The sequence below is a fragment of the Perognathus longimembris genome, chromosome 15, assembly GCF_023159225.1.
Source record: "Perognathus longimembris pacificus isolate PPM17 chromosome 15, ASM2315922v1, whole genome shotgun sequence".
Lineage (NCBI taxonomy): Eukaryota > Metazoa > Chordata > Mammalia > Rodentia > Heteromyidae > Perognathus > Perognathus longimembris.
The window spans coordinates 50683280-50703365 of record NC_063175.1 but is presented as its reverse complement, the minus strand read 5'-3'; the positions used below and the strand labels follow the sequence as shown (position 1 = coordinate 50703365).

Below are 20086 nucleotides of genomic sequence, written 5' to 3'. Positions count from 1 at the left end.
TTATTGTTAACCGCGTAGAAGGAATTCAACAGTGAGCCTTGGGAGCAAGGGGCCCCTATTTACAATGAATGGCGAGGAAGGGATGAGGGAAGGATGTCACGGGATTCGCAGTCGACACCTCCTCCTGGGAAGCAAGCCTGCAGTGTGGCCGCCTCTACAGAACTACCTTACAAATCACTGCTCCTGTAAGTTACACACTCACCATCCAGGGAGGGAAACCTATAGACTAAAACACACGCGGAGGCCGTGAGCACCCTTAGCGCTTCTCTCATGGCGCCCATAGGTTTCGGGTCCCTCCCCTTTCCCCGTCACATCAGCCAAATCCTTGCTTCTATTGGCTATGGTGGGAACCCTGATTGTCCATATCCAAACTCCTTGAGAGTTACCCAGAAGCCCCTGCCACCAGCTGGGCGCCTGGCAAATGGCCAAGTGGGCCATCTATCAAAAGCAAAAGTCCATTTTGACCAAGCTGAGCTTCAAGGGAATCTCACACTTCCCCCAACATCCCCAGGTTTAATTAAGTTCTGCAATGTATTTTTCCTACTGGCGCACGTACTACTCTGTTAGCAAAGTTCAACCAGTTATTTGTCCATTTTGGACAAGTGAATCTTAAGGTTCTGATCTGCAGGCCACCATCTTATGCCAGACCCTTCCATTGGAGTTCCAGAACATATGGTATATGCAACATAGTATCTTTCTAAAAGCTATGGAATTAGGGAAGGGAGTTTAAGAGAAAAAAAAGAAAAGTAAACAGGAACCCAAGTTTCCTGGGACAAGGGTAGCTTTGTGGATCTAGTGTTCTGCTGTAGTCTCTTTAGACTTTGGGGAAGCGAAAAGGCCTACACCATTCTATATCTCGTTGAAGAAAGGCAAAGTTCTGAGAATAAGATCTTCTGGATCTTCCTTATAGGAATTCTTGTCTGAGGAAAACTGTGTTTCTGCCAGTAACAGGGCAGTTTGACAAATAAGGAATATCCTTTTATTTTTTCCACTAAGGTGATCCCTTTACATTAAAAGCATGTCATATTCTTTAACAAGATATTAAAAAAAAATAAAGAAAAGAAACCAAAGTGTGTGTGGGGGGGGGGGGATAGAAAAAGAAGGTGTGAGAGCAGGGAGTCTGTGTGTGATGTCAGCCATCTCCCAACCCAGCAACAGTAGCGTATTTAGAAAGCGACCCCTGGGCTGCAGCATCTACATACAGAAAAGCTGTCTCCATCCAGTGGGACTTCGCTTAGGTTCTGCCACTTAGGGAGAACAGAACTTGCCAAAGAAAACGATGTTCCGAGTTTTGTTGTGCCGGATGAGGTAAATAAATGGGTGGTTGGCATTGAACTCATCCTTGTGTTGCAGGATCCGGGATCCTGGCACCTCGATGGACTCGCCCCCGTCCTCCGTTATTTCTAGGCACACCGTGTGAATCACGTTGGAGAGGGCCACCCCCTTGGCCTCTGACATTCCAGAGAAATCCGAGGTATTTTCATTAAAGGTCGTTTTCAGCCCTAGATTTTCCAAACTAGCCTTGGGGTCGATCATCTTTTCCACCTTAAACTTTGGAAGGGAAAGTTTCACTTTGGCATTGGCCATGGTGCTAGGGTTGGTCCACTTCAGCAGGGTCTCTGAGTTGAGTTGTTTTTCAATCTGAAGGGCAAAAAGGAAAGAAGAAATGTTTATGTACTACCAATCTGTAAAATATCTTGTTAGATTAAAAAAAAAAAAACATTGAGGATTGTGAGTTTGGGAGCCATCGGGATGGACCATCAAAGTTGGCACATGCCTAAGTTTTTCTCCTAAGAACCACAAGTCACTTTGCTTCGCTCTCCTCCTTCCCGCACAACAACAGAGCTTTGCTGGCTCTGTAATTGGTCAAAGCAAGTTTTTTGTTTGTTGTTGTTGTTGCTCTGTTATTGGGGCTTCCACTCAGGGCCTTGGACTCTCATTTGGCTGAAGTTCTACCATTTGATCCATACCTCCACTTCCAGCTTTTTGCTGGTTAATTAGAGATAAGAGTCTTATGAACATTTCTGCTTGGGCTGGCTTTGAACTGCAATCCTCAGATCTCAGCCCCCTGAGTAGCTAGGATTACAGGTGTGATCTACCAATACCTGACTAATTCTTGCACTGAACTTGAGGTCATGTGTTTGTTTTTCTTTTTTTTGGGGGGGGGGGGCGGGGAGGAGGTTAAATTAAACAGTTTCCTTAACAGAAGCTAATGCATGGATTCTAATGATGTACATGCAATAATAAAATAAATATAAAATTATGAAGGCTTTTGTACTTATTTTCTGAATGTTCATTATAATTTGTCTACAGAGAAATCCAGAACACTCGTGCAACAAGTTCAATATGTCCAACTAAAGGTAAAGTTATTTTTCTCTTTTTTTTTTTCATTTTTATTTTTGTTGGTCATGGGGCTTGAACTCAGGTCCTGGGTGCTATCCCTGAGCTTTTTTTGCTCAAGGCTAGCACCCTGCCCCTTTGAGCCACAGCGCCACTTCCAGTTTTTAGGTGGTTCACTGGAGATAAGAGTTGCACAGACTTTCCTGCCCAGTCTGGCTTTGAACCACAATCCTCAGATCTCAGCCTCCTGAGAAGCTAGGTTTACAGGTGTGAGCCACTAGCACCTCACTCTTCCTGAGTTTTTTTATTGGGTTTTTTGCTATTGTTGTTTGGTTGTTGTTTTTGTTTTTTTTAATGGGGACTATTTCTGAGTCATTCATTAAGATCATGGGTGAATCCAGTCATTTCCATTGAAAGCTATGCAAAGAAGCATAAAATGGCTTAGTCAGGAGCGGAGGCACAGTTTAAGCAGGAGAGGCCCTGAGTTCCACCCCCAGTACCAGCAGAAATCAATCAAGTAGAGGGGCGTGGCCCTACAATCCTGCAGGGAGCAAATCTGAAATTGCTCTTTGCTCTCTTCCAACTGCACCACTGGTCCAAGGAGGATGCCAAGTGCCCCCGAGGATGGAGGCGTCCTGACGGCCGCTGTCAGAGCAGCAGCGTGCCAAGACCGCGCCGGATGCAGAGTGAGGCGGACCGGCCTCCCTGCGGAGAACTGACTGTGTCTCTCAGCTTATGCATTGAAGTCCCAGTAGAAACGCCTCAGAATGGGACATTATTTGGATTAGAGGGTCCATGACAGGTGTAATTACTTAAAAATGAGGTCACTGAGCCCTAATCTAATAGGAACTGGTGTCCTTATAAAAAGGGAGGATCGGGGACACAGGCAGAAAACACAGAGACAGGAAAAAAAAAAAAAAAAAAGCACGTGGAAATGCAGGCAGAAGTCAGGGCAGAGGGTCTTTCAGCCGAAGAACTCTGCCAGCAAACCAGCAGCAGGCAGGAGCGGCCTGGGCGGACTCGCCCTCCCAGGTCTCAGAAAGAAGCAAACCTGCCGTACGTGATGCTGGGAACCCACGAGGAAATAAATAACCTCCCTTCAGTGCCCCAGTTTATGGTATTTTGTTATGGCAGCCATAACAAGATGATAAAATATGTGTTCTTAAGTCTTCCTTCCTGAGAGTCCAAAAATCATTTTCTGTAGGTCAATATTTTCAGAAGAAAAACAAACATTTTTATAAGGGCATTTTAAGGAAGGAAGGAAGGGGGGTGGGGAAATCTCAGAAAGCTGAACGGAAATGGAATAAGTAAGAACAATACAATCAATCCAAGAAGGAGGACAGGGTTTATTATTCCGCTACAAAAGTGATGAATGCAACATAATGATAATTAAAGAGACAGGAAGACTGAGATCAAGTTAGACTACGTGTGGAAATGCAGGGGTAATGAATGCCTGACTAGAAACCCCGTGCAGAGAGGAGGAGGGTCAGGCAGCTATGCAGAGGCTGACAGCACTGAAGGTAGGCTAAAACTGACTCACAGGCAGATTGAACCACGACTTTTATTTAAATCCTGCAACCTATAATAGTGTGTATAATAGCATAGCCCTCCCCCTCCCCCTTCCCTTTTCTGTGCTGGTCTTTGGGCTTGAACTCAGGGTCTGGGAGATTTCTGGCTTTGTGGTAATTAATTGGAGATAAGAGTTTCATGGTCTCATAGACTTTACTGGCCTGGCTGACTTTGAACCGCAGTCCTCAGATCTCAGCCCCCTGAAGAGCTAGGATTACAAGCATGAGCCACCAATGCATGGCTTAAACCCATGTGGTATATATATGTATGTACTTTATATATGTGTGTGCATGCCTCATGTAAATATAGATGTATATTTATGTGTATATATGTGTATTTTTACGTGCAGCATAATGAATACACACTTCATGTTATACAAAAGTAACTTGCACAATGCCAAAATTAGAAACATGATAAAAAAAATCTCATGTGCCCGAAAATGTGCAACATGGAGTAAACTCTATGGTGAGCTGTAAACTTGATTCATAATAATGCATCAAGACTGACCTATCAATTACAAACCATGAGCCACTAATAGACAACCTGCTAGTAACAGAAGAAACTATAGGATTGGAGGAGGAAGAAGAGCACATGAACTCAGTATTCATGGCTCACTTTTCTATCAACCTAAAGTCACTGAAGTAAAAAGATCTACTAACTTAAAGCATAAAGAACATGTGTTCTCCAGAGTGGCCAAGGCTGCAACGAGGGCGAGCCCTCACCCACAGTTGAGAACATGACTGTTCCTGTGACAGAGAATCCATGATCCTCCCCTCTGCATCTCCTTTTCCTCACCTGTAAACAAACACTGGCAATGGTTTCCAACGCTGTGGTAAGAAGTACACGGGATGAGGATGTGGAGAATTCAGCCCCACTCCTGGTGCCTTGTGGTACCAGCGCCTACCTCTCATAGTCCCACCCAACGTCGTCCACACACTGTGTGCCGCAGGGGCTCCTGCCTGCCTCCTCACCTTCTCCAGGCCTGTGGACTCGTCCTCCACGTCCTTGGGCAGCAGGATAAGCATGCTGAGATGCTTGTTCTGGAAAGGAAGCTCGATGATCTTGCAGCCAATGTCATCGATGTGGCCCATGCAGAACGTGGCCTCCATATTCATCATCTGCACCGGTTTCGTGTCTGTCTGTTAACGGAGAAACGTTTGGATGGTTTCATTTTTCAATCAATGCACACATGAACAAATACAGATACACACATGTGTATGTGTGTGCACACACACACACACGCACACACAAATGCTCTTACGATTTCAGGTCCGTGTGCCTTATGACCATTCCCTGGGACCCACATCTTACTGAAACCAAACCATCAGAGCCTGTCCTGGGAAGTCCCGCAGCTTCCTTTGAAAACGTATTTGTGTACTTTATCATTCCACATGCCACATATGGTAGGAAGTGTATATGACTTTTATTTGCACATACAAAACATTAAAATATGATAGTATGAAACATAGGCCAAGTCTCAATTACTCTTTATAGATGCCTAGTATCCCAAGATCCTTTCTCCTGGTGCAACGGACTTGAAAGTACCAACCCATTCCCATAGTGCTTCCTGAATGTAGACCTAAGACAAAAAAATATTTTCAGCATAGGGACAAGCATGGTGGCTCATGCTCAACGTCCTTGCTACTAGTGAGGCAGGCCTTAGAATAAGCTTCAAGGCGAGTCAAAGTGCAACGTTCAAAAGACCCCATCTCCGTCGACAGCCGGGTGTAGCGGTATGAGCCTGTCATTCTAGTGCTGGAATGTGGGAAGGTGGAGCTGGGTTTTGGAGGATTGCAGTTCTGGATCAGCCTCAGGCAAAAAAAAAAAAGTTCACAGGACAACATCTCAACCACAACCAAGAGGAGCATGGCGGTACACACTCGTGGTCCTAGCTACAGCCGGAAACGTGAATAGGAGGATTGAGGTACAGGCCGGCCTGGGCAAAAAGTGAGACCTTATTTCAAAATTAACCAGAGCACCCTTCCATCAAATACACTTCAGAATTGATTACAGTCGTTAGTATGCTGCTAAACGAAAATGGGGCGAATAAGCAAAACACAAACGGCTGGAGGTATGGCTTAAGCACGCTAAGAACGCAGGTGGAAGCCCCACCCAGCATGTGGAGTCTGTACGCGTCAGATACGCTTCTGGCGACTTTGAGGAGACCGAAGCTGCCACGTGCGAAGCACAGGAAGTAGGGACAGCCTCCCGGCTCCCTCTAGAACCCTCGGACATTGGGAGTGGGTAAGGAGCAGCCGCCGGGGCTCTGGTTTCTCCCTTTGCAAAGGCACTCTGAAGGCCCGTCAGGTCTGAGCTCACAGGGTCCGGTCACACTGAGGATCCAACCGTTGAGGACTGATCGTTCATCCAGCCAGTGCTTTCACAGAGCACCTGCCCCTGTGCTGGGGATGTGGCGAGGATCTGCGCATGTGGAGATGAAAAACGCCTGCTCCCTGGCCTTACAAAACCTATGCACTCGTGGAGGCTCCAGATCAGGCAATAGATCTTACTGGAAAAGGACACCTGGGGGATGAGTGAACATGGATAGAGAAGGGAGTGATAGAAGACCGTTCACCTGACCCAGACATAGAATGTACCTGGTAAAGCCTTTCTCCTAGGTTCTAGCATTAAGAAGGTACCATTACATTTGCCAAAAAAACAAAACCTAATTGATGACAGGTAGCCTGGAAGCTAGGATTGATACACAGAGCTATGAGGTAAAATAAGCCACATTCAAGTATCATAACCAAAGTATTTATTGCTATAGATATTAACACGAGTCACATCCCACCAAAGGAGTCCAAACGACATCATAAAGTTCCCTGCATTTTCATCGGTTCTCTAAAAAATATAATAATAATGATAATAATAATAATTGCCCAGTCTCGGTTCTATGGTTTCATCTGGAAGACAGATGTTTTATGTCTATTAGCTCGCTTTGGCATATCCCCCTCAACAGTATTCATGAGACTGCCCCGAAAGACAAGCTTCCAATGCTTCCTGTGAGGAATTTCTTGATGCAGATGAGGAAGCGTACAGTTTTTCTTCACCGATAAGCACCTTAAAAGTGACAGTTTTAAATATTAAAATAACCAAGAGAGACTGTGAGCATAACTCAGTAAATAGGTAAAGAAATAAGTAAATTAAAAGAAATTGGAACCTGGTAGTTCACCCAACGGGTGATCTCATCAACATGTGAGAAAATGAGATCACAGAGAATGGTGTGAGTCGGGAAGAGATTCCTAAATATTCAGGATTTCCTAAGAAGGCAAAGGTCTCTGAGAGTAAGGTCTGCTGGCTTGTTGTTGTTTCTTTTCCTTCCTTGCTAGAGTGTCCTGTGTCCTCCTTTCGCTCACTGGTGTGAATTCCTAAACACACACACACACACACACACACACACACACACACACACACGCTCTACTTACTACTTTGTGGCCACATACCTTGCTGACTCTGAAAGGGCATTCTTTGGTTTCTGATTCTGGAAATTTCTTCATCCACTTTCCAACAAAGTAGGCAGCATTAACCACGAGGATTTTTGTCTGGTCATTTACACTGTTGTCAGACAAAATGTTTTCAAAGCGACCTGCAAAAGAGTTTTAGAAATCACACACAGCAGAGGTCTTCCACGTTACACCAAGTGAACGCGTAGAAGTTCGCCTTACCCATGCATGTCAGGCCTGATAGCGGAGGCCCTCAAATTTCAGGAGTTTGTTTTTCTCTCTCTCTCTCTGCCTAAGAGTTTTTGTCAGTTTTTGCTATAACTTTTGAACTGGAAGCAGCTTCAAAAGCCATCAAGTAGTATCAACCCTTCCTTTTCCATACTAGAAAACTGGCTTCGCAATTGGCACAGAAGAAAATCCTTGTGGATCTGGGCCCCGACATGGACGTGTGGCCGCTTGTGGGAGAACGTGGCAAAGTTCACTAAAACTGGAGGAGCACCTGAGATTTCTGCCTGGGAATGAGATAATACCACAAGTGCCCAGAAATGGAATGTTGGCAGTCCTTGATAGGCTAGACTTTTAGTTGTGTGCTAACAATATTCCCAGGAATTCTCTGGATGTTTGAGTTTAGAGGAAGGATTCATGGGAAGAGCGAACCTGTTGGCTTGGCCACTTACTAGCAGAACAAATAAAGGTACTTGCCATCCGTGAGTTCCTTAATGGAGCTGTTGATCTGACTTTTTGTTTCATCCAGTTTATCTTTGAAGTCCACAGTTTCCAATTCTTTTGCATACGGCCTTTTTGTAGAGCTGATAAACTCCTGAAAGACATCCAATTCATTGAGTCACAAAGCACTAACTTTGTTTAGCGATGCCAACAAAAAGATTCTTTAAACATCCATTACCAAGCATACAAATGTATGAGTGGCAAACCTCATTTCACAATCACTACATTTTCTTTACACTAGATGTTTCATTTACCCAACTATACGACAGAATCAATGAATAAACACACCCTTCATTTAATACGATAGGCTTTGTTTTGCGAACACAAAAAGATACAATTATAACATGAATTTTAATTTCAAAGCATTCAAAATACATGTCATAGAAAAGCAGAAACGTACACAAAAAGAGAACTACGACAAGAAAACAGTTCTTCTCACTAAAATAAACAAATATTCGATAGACCTTTGATACTCAAAGAACAGTCCAAGCGTCAGGAGCCTCAGGTTCACCTGGAACCTTGTTAGGCAGGAAGAATCTCGGGTACCACCCTAGACCTAGTGAGTCACACCGCCCACGTGTTCTGACGGCACATTCAAGTCTGAAGTACAGTGACCTGGAAAACACTGCCATGCCTGCTTAAAATGCAAAAACCCACACCCTAACCCACCGATCCTGACTTAAGAGATCTGACACTATTTGCCCTTTAGACAAAAACCCAAGTAGCTTCAATGTAGGTGGCCCTTCTCAACCCACACTTGTTTGTACTAGTAACAAGGAAATCTGCAGGTGTTCTATATCAATAAAAGCAAGGGGAAGCAGTGGACCAAGATGGTCTCATTGGGTTGAAATAATTCCAAACGCTGAATGGAAAGTTCACTGAAGCTAAATATGTCACTTCACTCCTAAACACAGACGCTGAGGTCTTAGCCAATTAACTGGGCTTCAGTTAATTGCGTCCCAACTTTGGGGCTGACTGTTGCCACTGGTTGAGGCAAGCACTAAAAATATCAGAGTGCCTCAGCGAGAGGAAGAACTTCTATTCCTCACTTCAACCACTGCTAAATTATTAGGCGTCTCCTCAAATGGCACCTGGGAGTCTTTACCATTTCTCCATTCCCAGTCTCAACTCACATCTCAATTTTGTTTAATTTCCCAGATGATGGCTGGAACAAAAACAGTGTTCTGTTTGTGTGTCTTCAAGTCATCAGAAGAAAAAAAAAAACACCTCAACATTATTTGTTAACTTAGGCTCTCAAAAAGTCTCAACTGAAAAATAAAAGCCTAACGTTGTGATAATGTGGAAAAAATATTTGGCTGAGTAGTCTAGCTTTTAGATTTGGGAAACTGGAAATTCTAACCATTCAATCAGGAACAAAACCATTCTGTATTACTAGAGAGGTAATTACCCTGTAATCTAACCATTATGTGTTTTACTTTTATTTTTGTGACCGTTCTGGGACTTAAACTCTTGCTTGGCTCTTTCATTCAAAGCTGTAGCTCTATCACCCCTACTTCTGACTCTTTGCTGGTCAATTGGAGATAAGTCTCTCAGATTTGTCTGCCAAGGCTTGCTTCACGAAACTCAGATGGCAAGCTCCTGAATACAGCTATGTGTCTAAATATAAATATTTAAATTATACTTGGGGGCCCAATGTAAGGGAACTACAATTTTTTTAGATGACTAAGAAATGGATGAGGGCTGGGGATATAGCCTAGTGGCAAGAGTGCCTGCCTCGGATACACGAGGCCCTAGGTTCGATTCCCCAGCACCACATATACAGAAAACGGCCAGAAGCGGCGCTGTGGCTCAAGTGGCAGAGTGCTAGCCTTGAGCGGGAAGAAGCCAGGGACAGTGCTCAGGCCCTGAGTCCAAGGCCCAGGACTGGCCAAAAAAAACAAGAAATGGATGAACATAAATGAACTAAAATAAACTTAAGAAATGGATGCACTGCTTTGTCAATCTGATGATGCCAATCTGACCAGCCTAGAAAAACAAAATTGATTTATAATGAAGGCAAATTGTGAATTCATCGTACCTTATTTTTCTCATTGATTTTAAGAACTACCGGGAGTATACTGTGTTCATAACCAAATGAGACCAAGAGCTTAAAACACTATCAGGCTTTAGTCCGGCTATTTAAAGAGGAGGAAGTATATCCTGAGCCTTTTACAACCCTTGTCTACAGAAATACCTTTATTAGATTGCTGACCACTCCACTCTTCAGGAGAAAGTGGGATTTCTGAGTCTTTAAGAGGGAAAATGGAAGCCCACAAATTCTCTTTACTTTGAGCTAGATGATGTAAACAGCTGTTGAGTCCCATTGCGTTCCCCTCTCACTCAGACTCATTATTTCGAGACCCAAACCATACATGAATATCTCAGGAATGAATTCCCCTGAAAAACTTGTAGGTCTAGCAGTATGCAATGCCACACGTGGTAGAAAAGATAAATCCTGCTGATTGCTTTATATAACTTACTGTAGAAGGATTGAGCGATTTGTCCACGTAGAGCCGCTTGATTAGTTTCAAAGAGTAGAAGGAACTCAGTTTGTTTACATCTGAGGTGACTGTTTGAAATCCAAAGGGCACATCTTTGACCTCTTCAAAATGAAGGACCTGTGAGGAGAAAAATGAAGTGCCTATGATAACACCTTGCCTCTCGGGGCGGAGGTGAGCGCCTGGGAATGCAAACCCCTACCAACCCCCCCTGCTCAGGCGTTCCCACAACACGGGGTGTTCCCTCTGGGATAATTCCTTGCTGTGGGGACTGTCCTGTGAACTGACAGCTTTCACATGTTTCACAGGACACAGATGTCCTGTGTACCGCAGAAGGGTTAGCAGTACCTATGGCCTACTTACTAGATGCCAGTCGCAGTCTCCCCACTATTTGGGACAACCAAAAATGGTTCCAGGGTAAAGAAGAACTAAACTGTCCTCGGCGGAGAAAGGCTACCATAAAGATACTCTTCCTCATTAACTGTAAGGAAAAAAATCCGCCTTTCCTTCAGAGTGATGCAGAAGGGGTTCAGAACTGGGGGAAGGGGAAGCCCAATGATCATTTCTATCACAAAGTGGGGAGCACATTCTTTAAGCATAGAGCCAGAGGCTAATTTCCTCCCATGCTTTAACGATCATCTAGCATCCCTCTGCTTGGTGGAACTGCAACGTGTGATATCAGCCTAGGGTGATTCTCTGCTCAATTCATAATCCATGATGGCCATACCCTGACACCACACCTCAGGTCACACTACCAGAGGGTCGAGTCGCACTGGTGAGTCACACAGCCTCAGCTCTGCAGGGTCAAACTGGCGGGTCCCAGGCAGAATTTAACACATGCCAATGGTGGGGACAGGAGACCATTTAGATGCAAGACAACTACTGGGCAACCATTTGCATCTATAGAAAGGGTCTCTCTTTATTATTCATGTGGAGTAGATCCACTAGCTAGAAGTTCTCACCTCAGACCTTCTCTGATAGGAGGTAAGAGATGAGGACTGGAAATGAAATTGAAACTATGGAGTAGGGAGGTTAGAGATGAGATGTGATGGGAAAACATGGCTCCCCTTCTAGGTGCGAACTTTCTTAAAACCCTACTCAATTCCAAGTGTAAATTCGCCATCCTGACCTACGCAGCATTTTGTATGTCTGAATTTCTGAGTGTCTATGGATGTTTAAGACTAAGATGGTGTTAGCGTGTTCCTTTAAAGATCATGGAGATAGTCTGTTGACATCAAGACAGTCATTAGTCATAAGAATGGGCTGGAATGAAGACACGCACCTCCTATGAGAGGTTCATGAGGGCTTAAAACACAGCAATTAGGAAATCATCTCATTTGAAAGTCTAAGCACTTTACCAAACTAGATAATTAACCATAGCCAAAAAGGAAGTCGAAAATATCCATGAATATATGTATGAGAGAGAGAGAGAGAGATGCTTATCAAATGGAATACTCAACCCTCCAGTAAATAAAATTCGTCTACTATATCCACACTACTTGAAGGTGGATAACCTTAAGTGTTACTTATCTACTGAAATAAGCGCATCTCTGTGCAATTCAACTTATGCCTTAAAATCAAACACGATGCTGTAAGTAAAACTTGCGCTGAGATAGACTCCTTTGTTCTGGGAGCACAGGAGAGGGGAGAGAGTTTCCACAGCTCTGCTCAGGGTATCTGCCTGCAGTGGAGGGGTGACGAGGCACCCTCTTTACTGATCTCTCAATGTAACAGGTGAAAGATGTCAGGTGACTTGCCAGAGGCCACTGGCAATGGGACAACTGTGACTCCAGGCTCTCCATCATGATTCGGTGCCTGCTCTCAACATGGGTCGCAGGACAAATAAATGAACTTTCCACACTTGAACACAGATGAAGAGTCCTAAAAATGGCTGCTGAATCCTGAGCAATTTTAACCACGGTGTCTCCATTTTCCCATAGGCAGGGCCTATGGGTTCTAATAAATGCATCCCCAGCAAAGCATAAGTGCTTACCTGTCCGATTTCATTGGCTGTGTCACCTTTGGCGCCTACTTGAGCAAGCGACAGAGAGGTGGACAGACAGATCGGGGAGAAGAGGACATTGCCCTGTGGCTCCTTTTCACACAGTTGTTTGAACAGGTCAACAGCAAAAGCCGAATTCGCCAGTCTCAGGGCGTCCATGGCCGGCCTAGAACCATAGATAAGAGAAAGGTCCATTTGTAATGCATAGTCCAAGTGCTATTAGCTGTGCTCTGCCAACACACTCAGAATTCTTTCTCGGCAAAAGTAGTGACCTTGGGTTCAAGAAAGGAAGGAAGCTTGGGTAAATTCAAACAGAAACCTCTGGGGAAACATCCTAAGGCATTAGGGAGATCTTCTGTGTGGGCTGCCCTACCTAGAATCACCACCACAATGTCCATGGCCTGGAGCCCTTCCTTAACAAGTAGTCAGAGTGGCAGAATGTACTAATCCACATTTGTTTGGTTGGTTGGTCACCAGTGGCTCATACCTATCATGCTAGCTACTCAAGAGGCAGAGATCGGGAGGCTTGCAGTTCAACATCAGCCTAGGCAAAAAAAGTCTGCAACCATGATGGCATATCCCTGTCTGCCCAGCCAGGTGGGAGACTGAGACTGGGAGGATCAAGGTTCCATCCAGTCCAGTTCAACCAACAAGTTCACAAGACCTCCATCTCAACTGGAAAAGCTGAGTGTGGCAACAACCCAGGGCTCCTGTCATCCCAGCTGATGGGAAACATAAATGGGAGGATCATGATCCAGTCAAAATGGGATACCCCATCTCAAACATAACCAGAGCATAACAGAGGTGTAGTGCAAGCAGTAAGTAGAGTGCCTGCTTAGCTAGCTCAAAGGCCTGAGTTCAAACCCGACTAGCGCCACCACCAAAAACTAAATAAATAAAAATCCCTGGGACAAAAAGACAAGCTGACATCCTAACCCTCAGTACCTGTGAATGGGACCTTATTTGGAACTAGAGTCTCTGCAGCTTTAATTAGTTGAGATGAGGTCATACTGGAGTTAGTTAGGCCGGGATCCAACATGGCTAGAGGAAAGATACAGAGACACACACAGGGAAGGAGGTGATGTTTGTGACATGGACAGAGATAGCCAGCATGACCTTAAACGTCTCTGAGCAGGACATGTACCATCATGTCAGGCAGCTGCACTGCTGGAGCCCGAAGGAATGCTTCCATCTTTGGCCAGGGTTCAGAGAGGTGTTTGCATCAAGTGCATGAACAGGGCCGGACTTGAGGATCTGCACCTGAGGACTAGTCAGAAATTCTAAACGCTGAGATAGCAGAGGAAGAGCAAGGAGCTGGGTCCTTCGATACTCCTTTGGAATTCTCTCCTTGTGGAATGTAAGGCTTGTGTGGAAGATGGGCCCAGAATGATTATAATGCATCTCAGTGTCTAGATAAATAAGTTCACTACCCAAAAATGAACTACATTAGACCCTATACATGCTCAGTGGCCATCCCCACTGACTTCCTCTGTCCCCAATAAGTGCCACAGGTGCCTTGTCCTTGTGGTAAGCAGGTAGCCAACAAGCCTAAAGTCATGGTGGACATCAAACTTTTCTTTAAATCCCACAGCCTTATTCTTCCCTAGGTTTGTGGCCAGGGATAACGTCACACTCTGTGGATCATGTTGGGTACATACCCAATGCAGTAGAATGTGCTGAAACAAACATAGAAAAGAACAGAAGAAACTGAAGAGTGCCTACCTCTGGGGAAGTTCAAAGAGACTTTTCATGTTTTATATGCTTGTAGGAAAATAGAATAGTGAGCTGGGCATGGTAGCTCACGCCTGTAATTCCAGATACTCTGGAAGTGGAATCAGGAGGCTCAAGATCCATGCCAGCCTAGGCAAAAAGTTATTGAGACTCCATCCCCACGGAGAAGCCTAGGATGGTCCTTGTCTGTGAGTCCAGCTGCACAGGAAACAGGTCGCAGGATGAGGTTCCAAAGCTGGCCCTTTCAGGAAAGCACCGTCTTATCTGAAAAGGGCTGGTGTGGTTCAGGTGGTAGAGTTTGCCTAGCAAACGTAAGGCCCTGAGTTTATAAACTCCCGTATTACTGAAGAAGAAAGAAGAAAAAAAAAGGAAGAAAGGGGAGAAGGGAGAGGAGGAGGAGAAATGGGGAGCTGAGAGGGGAAGAAGGAGAAGGGAGGGGAGGAGAGAGCAGGAGCAGGGAGAAAAGGGAGGGAAGGATCCAAGAAGGGAGGAGAGTAGAGGGGAAGGGAGAAGGAAGAAGGGGAGGACAAGGGAGGGGAAAGGAAAGGAAGGGAGGGGAGGAACCCATTAAAGTTGGTTTAATAAGGGGAAAGGGACAAGAAAGAGCAACAGAGGGCTGATTTTGATCAAAGTCCATTCTATGAATGTATGGAAGTGTCACAAGGAAACTCCTTTGTCCAATTAATATATGGTAATAATAAAAAAAAAAACTCCACATGACAGGTTGGAGGAATGTGTATACAAGACTTGCAGTAAAAGAAGTCTGGCTCACAAACTCACTAGCAGCAAACTTAACTGTTTTCTTGACAACGAAAACACAACATAAACCTGAAGTCATGAGCTGTTCCTCCAGCAAATCATTAAACCCAAACCAGAAAGCCTTCAAACTTCTCAGTACTTCTCCAGCAGGAGGCCTAGTCAGGCTAAGAATAAGATGCAAATACATTCAGAGCTCTTTAACAAGTACAACTAATACTCCTCAGTGTATATTTACTTCCTCAGGAAAAAAAAAAAAAAGACACTTCCAACCATTGTTGCAGAATTGGCAGCCAATGACAGAGTGGTTCCTTGTGTTTAGAAAGAAGTGTGTTTCAGTTCGTGGATTCATCTGCTGAGGCTATTTGACTGCCAACACCTAAAAATGAGTGCAGACAGAGGACCAAAGGCTAAGGAAAAGCTCGTTTTACCATTCATTCATTCATTTCAGTATTTTGGGATACACTTAGCCCAAAGGACTCTGTGAATGCAGGCTCAATGAGTGGTTTAATGCGCCTAATTACACCACACATGAATACTGTGTTGCAATATAAGGCATAGATCCAGATGTCTGCTGGAGAAGGTAAACCAGTGCACACCTGACACCTGGGAGGTTTTCCCACCAGCAAGCCCCTCCCTTCCAGACAGTCCCCCACCCCCACCCCACCCTCGCAAGGAGTCCAAACTCATCTACCTGCCCCTCTAAGTTTGCAGTGGCTCTTGTCTCAGGAATTCTCCTTGGCAACGCGGAACAGCATGTACCCCTTAATAGCCACAGGACACACAATGTTTGCAACCCAATGTTTGATGCTAAACTAAAAGTAACAGAGAAGGGCAACATAGAGAGAACATTGGAGTACAAAACAATCACTGATTTTACAAATCAAATATTCATGGCAAATCTCACCAGGCGCTCTGTGATTCATCTTAAGAGAAATAAACACACTGAAATGCGGATCTGACCTGAGGTATCTAAAAAGATTACTTTGGCCCCATCCAAGTGCCACCTCCCTGGGTTGCAAGATAATCCAAGCATTTAAGAAACCTCAGCACTGTCAGCAATAGGTGCCTCCGTAGGCCATTTTGCATGAGCAAGTGCTACAAAAAATGAGAAATAGCAATTCTTATGCAGTCAGTCTACATATCTAATGGCCTATATTCATCGAAATGGAATGACTAAACTCCCTGTAAAGTTTTCCAATTTATTATCACCTTGGTACAGAGATTTCTCCTTTCAATTTTCATGAACATCTTGGTAATCATTTTTAACAAGATAATTTTGCTTTTAACTCTGACACAGGAACCACTACAGCATTCCAAGTCACTGAAAGGCTTTAATTTTCCTTCAAACCAGGGAAAGGTGAGATGCAAGGTGAAGTAATAATACAAAAAAAGTCATTTTTAAGAATACGTAAAAGGTTATAAATTATACAAAATCAGATTAAATGACTTGCAAATTGCTTTTGCAAAAGTGTTGTAGAATGACACAGCTTTGAAGTTGGACAAGATCTTGCCTTGGGATCTAGTCCAGCCCCACCTCTTCATTTTGTGAAGAGATTCTCCCAGGCCACCCACACAGGGAGTAAGAGTGGCAAAACCAGACCCAGAATCTTTCTTCCAGCTCCTAACCTGGCACTTCCCATCTTCCCTCACGGCCTTCTTGGGCAGTCATTGTATCATCACCAGCATCTGTTCTTGCCAAAGTGTCTCAAGTTCCCCAAATCCCCAAAGATATTCTGTGTGTGGTTTGTTGTTGTTGTTGTTTAATGTGTTGGGTTGCTTTTGTTTTTATCAGTACTGAAATGCTACCCTATAATTGTCCTACTGTAGGAGCTCTGATTCTCAAGTTGTGTGCTCTCCATACTTTCAGAGTCCTTACTCAAGCCAAGCACTGAGGTAAGTAAGCATGAAGAAATCAAAAGTGAGCAAAGAACGGCCCCTCCCTCTATTGAGCTATCAGTAGATGGTGTAATCAGGATGGTGACTGTTTTGATAATGTTACCTAGGGAACGCTTAAGAGCATCTAAGCCATACTGGAACTCTCAGTAACATCCTCTCTGAGACACTAACATGAGTCCTAAAGGATGTGCAAAACAAATGTGGGCCAGAGCGAACCGATATGATTCGAGAACTGCATTGGCCCCTGATGAACAGAGGAACCATGTATCTGTATTAGGATGGGCGAGGAGAGCTCTCTTCTCTTGGCCCACAACTTGTTGCTGTCACGAGTCTGTGTGCATCATTTCTTCATTAGTGAAAAACTGACTCTTCCCTGTGTCCCTACCATGCCTCGTTTCACGGATGAGGAGATTCAGGTCTTTCGTGAAAATGCCTTGAGAAACTTTGTCTATTGTAATACTTCTAATGGAGTGCCCAAACGCACGGCCTCTGAGGTTCACTTCCCAACATTCAGAGAAGAAAAGTCAGTATCAGATAAGGAATATGAGATTGTCTAGCTGCTGTGGTATGAAAGAAATAAGAGAATTAGATGAGGTGATTGGATAAATATATATGGAAAGTGCTTTGATGTCAGGAAAGTACAATGAAGCCACTAATAATCAGGTTAATTGCTTTAATTTCTGATGGCGAAGGAGCTTCTGCTTTGCTCAGGGATTCTAAAGCATTATATACTGCTTCTGGCTCCTGAGAAGCCTAACCTTGGCCAGGGACCCGACCCACTGCTGCCTAACCAGTGCCACAAGGAGCCAAGGTGCTGAGGCAGCAGCCCCAGAATCAGTCTGACACACAGAGGGACTGGAGTGGCACCATCCCAGGCATTAGGAAGCAAAGAGAGAAAGCTGCTGACTCATTTCTGTGGAGAGACCTGGGCTCAGGCAGGCTTCCATCCCTCCACCCATCAAAGAACCCATCAAACACTGACTGGCGTGTCCAAAGAACATCAGACACTTCCAACGCGCCGGAGTCTATTGAACATTCCCTGGAAGAAACTGGGGATGGCAAAGATATGAAGAGAATCCATGCTGTCGTGGAAACATTTGCAAAGTGTACGTTTGAAGACCAGATTCCTTTTCAGCGACAAGGCCACTTAAGTGGTGTCGCTTCATCTCTGTGAGTCTCATCCACAGAATGACAGGGTTGAGCAAGAGCAAGCAAGAGGCCCCTAGTTCTGCGAATCCACCACAGGACTATGGAACAGCCTAGCATGTTATGTGGAGTTTTAGTATGACACAGTTCAATGAAGTCATAAAAAAAAAAAGGAAAGGAAAAAGAAAGAAAAGGGAGGGGAGGGGGGAGGGGGGAAGGGAAGGGAAGGGAAGGGAAGGGAAGGGAAGGGAAGGGAAGGGAAGGGAAGGGAAGGAAGGAAGGAAGAAGGGAAGGGAAGGGAAGGAAAAGGGGAAGGGAAAGGAAAAGGGGAAGGGGAAGGGGAAGGGGAAGGGAAAGGGGAAGGGGAAGGGGAAGGGGAAAGGGAAGGGGAAGGGGAAAGGGAAGGGGAAAACTAAGAAAAAGTAGAGCCCGTGAGGAGCAACTATGAGCCAGCCCACCTTAAAAGTCCAAGAATCCACCTGTGACATGTTCAACCTGTTTAGAAAGCAGGCTGGAATCAAGAGACAGAACACTCCCTATCTCAAATGCAGTAGCCAGAAGCAGAGGGTCCCCGATTCGGTGCGTTCAAACGCCAAAAAGGAAAGCAGCCCATGGACCCTTCAACCCTACAGCGCCCACCGGGGAAGATGAGCAGAGCCCGAGGCCCAGCTTCCCACCTGCCCGGCGGGCCGGCCGGCCATGCCCAGGGCTCTGAGCGCCACGCCCTTTCGGAGACCCGCGTGGGGGGGAATCCACCCTGAGCTCCCCAGGAGGACGGGTGGCTGTCAGTTCCTCCTCGTAGTCCCACTTGCAAACAGTTATGGGGACCTGACCCCCCCCTACACACACATGGCATTGCTGCTACCCAGAGGCCTGGGCTCTGACATAGAATGGGGGGTGGGGGACGAGGGGATAGGTGGGGTGGTGGGGTTGAGAACAGGCTATCCTTTATACCAGCTCCAGCAACTAGCACCACCCGCCCCGCCACCCGTTCCTCCTTCGCTTACCGGGAGTTGCAGTTATCCTGGGAAACGGGCAGCCAGGGGAAGAAGGCGAGGCGCTCCGAGGCCCGGCGGGTGGTGGTGGAAGCAAAGCTGTGCTGGGACCCGAGGAGCCAGCTGCTGCTGCTCACCTGAGCCCCTCCCGCGCTGGCCACGCCCCCCGACGCCCAGGACACGCCCCCTCCCGCCCCGGCCACGCCTCCTCCCTCCCCGGCCACGCCCACCCCTCACCCGGCCACGCCCACCCCTCACCCGGCGGCCCGGGCTTCTTACTCATGCAGATTGGCAGCCTGACCATGACTGAAAGAGATGATTCAGACTGAATCCCGCTGGTGTCTGTCCTGCAGGGCTCCTGAGGGCCTTGGACAAGCCGGGGCAGGAGGGGGGCCCACCTTGGAGCCTGCCTGGGGCTAAGTTGCAAGCATGCAGACATCCATAACCACCACCCTACTCCACCAGGAGGTGAGATTTAGGAAGTTTTTTTTTAAAAAAGAGCATTCTGTGGCAGCAATACACCACAAGGTTCTTAAGCACTTCAGGGGCACCAAGGGTACCCCACTCTCCATCCGCCCCACGCAAATCGCAGTCCCTCACCGTGATGCCTGCCAGACAGGACGTTTCTGGCATCATAGTTCAGGCAAAACTATAATAGGGAAAAGTGACACTGCTGTGCTCTGAAATCTCTTCGTAAAGACGGCTTCTGACACATTCCAAGTTTCTAGCCTTCTTCCAAGAGTTTCCTCGGTGGGACTTCCTCCCCTCCCACCCACCCACCGTCTGGGCCAGGAAAGTACCTGAAACTGAGTCTACATCCCTAGTTCACCGAAGGGACCCTTCCATCCTAAAATTCATCTCGCTCAGCTTAAGCAGGGATAGGGGCAGGAAATTAAACTCCCATGCTCCAGCTTGGGTGGGGGAAAAGTTGGGTGTGGGGACCAAGTCATACATTTGCAAACTCTACCACTCACTGCTGGA

The 20086-nt window shown here is 45.7% G+C and overlaps 1 protein-coding gene across 1 annotated transcript; it reads right to left on the bottom strand.

Moving 5' to 3' along the window:
* Positions 1–498: 498 nt before the first annotated feature.
* Serpinb5 (serpin family B member 5) lies at positions 499–19216 on the bottom strand. The gene is made up of 7 exons (XM_048363576.1): positions 19118–19216; positions 12570–12744; positions 10559–10696; positions 8055–8172; positions 7353–7495; positions 4881–5048; positions 499–1641 (listed from the first exon to the last, which is right to left on the bottom strand). Exons 2-7 carry the CDS (start codon positions 12735–12737, stop codon positions 1249–1251), a joined length of 1128 nt encoding a protein of 375 aa, XP_048219533.1. The 5' UTR covers positions 12738–12744; positions 19118–19216; the 3' UTR covers positions 499–1248.
* Between the last annotated feature and the right edge of the window lie 870 nt (positions 19217–20086).

Bases quoted from the DNA above. Each gene is read 5' to 3' on its own strand.
- Serpinb5 (XM_048363576.1), bottom strand. From the start codon at position 12,737: ATGGACGCCCTGAGACTGGCGAATTCGGCTTTTGCTGTTGACCTGTTC. The intron at 8,173-10,558 runs GTAAGTTATATA...GATGTCTTTCAG, and splicing joins AATCGCTCAATCCTTCTACA to GAGTTTATCAGCTCTACAAA. The intron at 5,049-7,352 runs GTATGTGGCCAC...CTCCGTTAACAG, and splicing joins GCCCTTTCAGAGTCAGCAAG to ACAGACACGAAACCGGTGCA.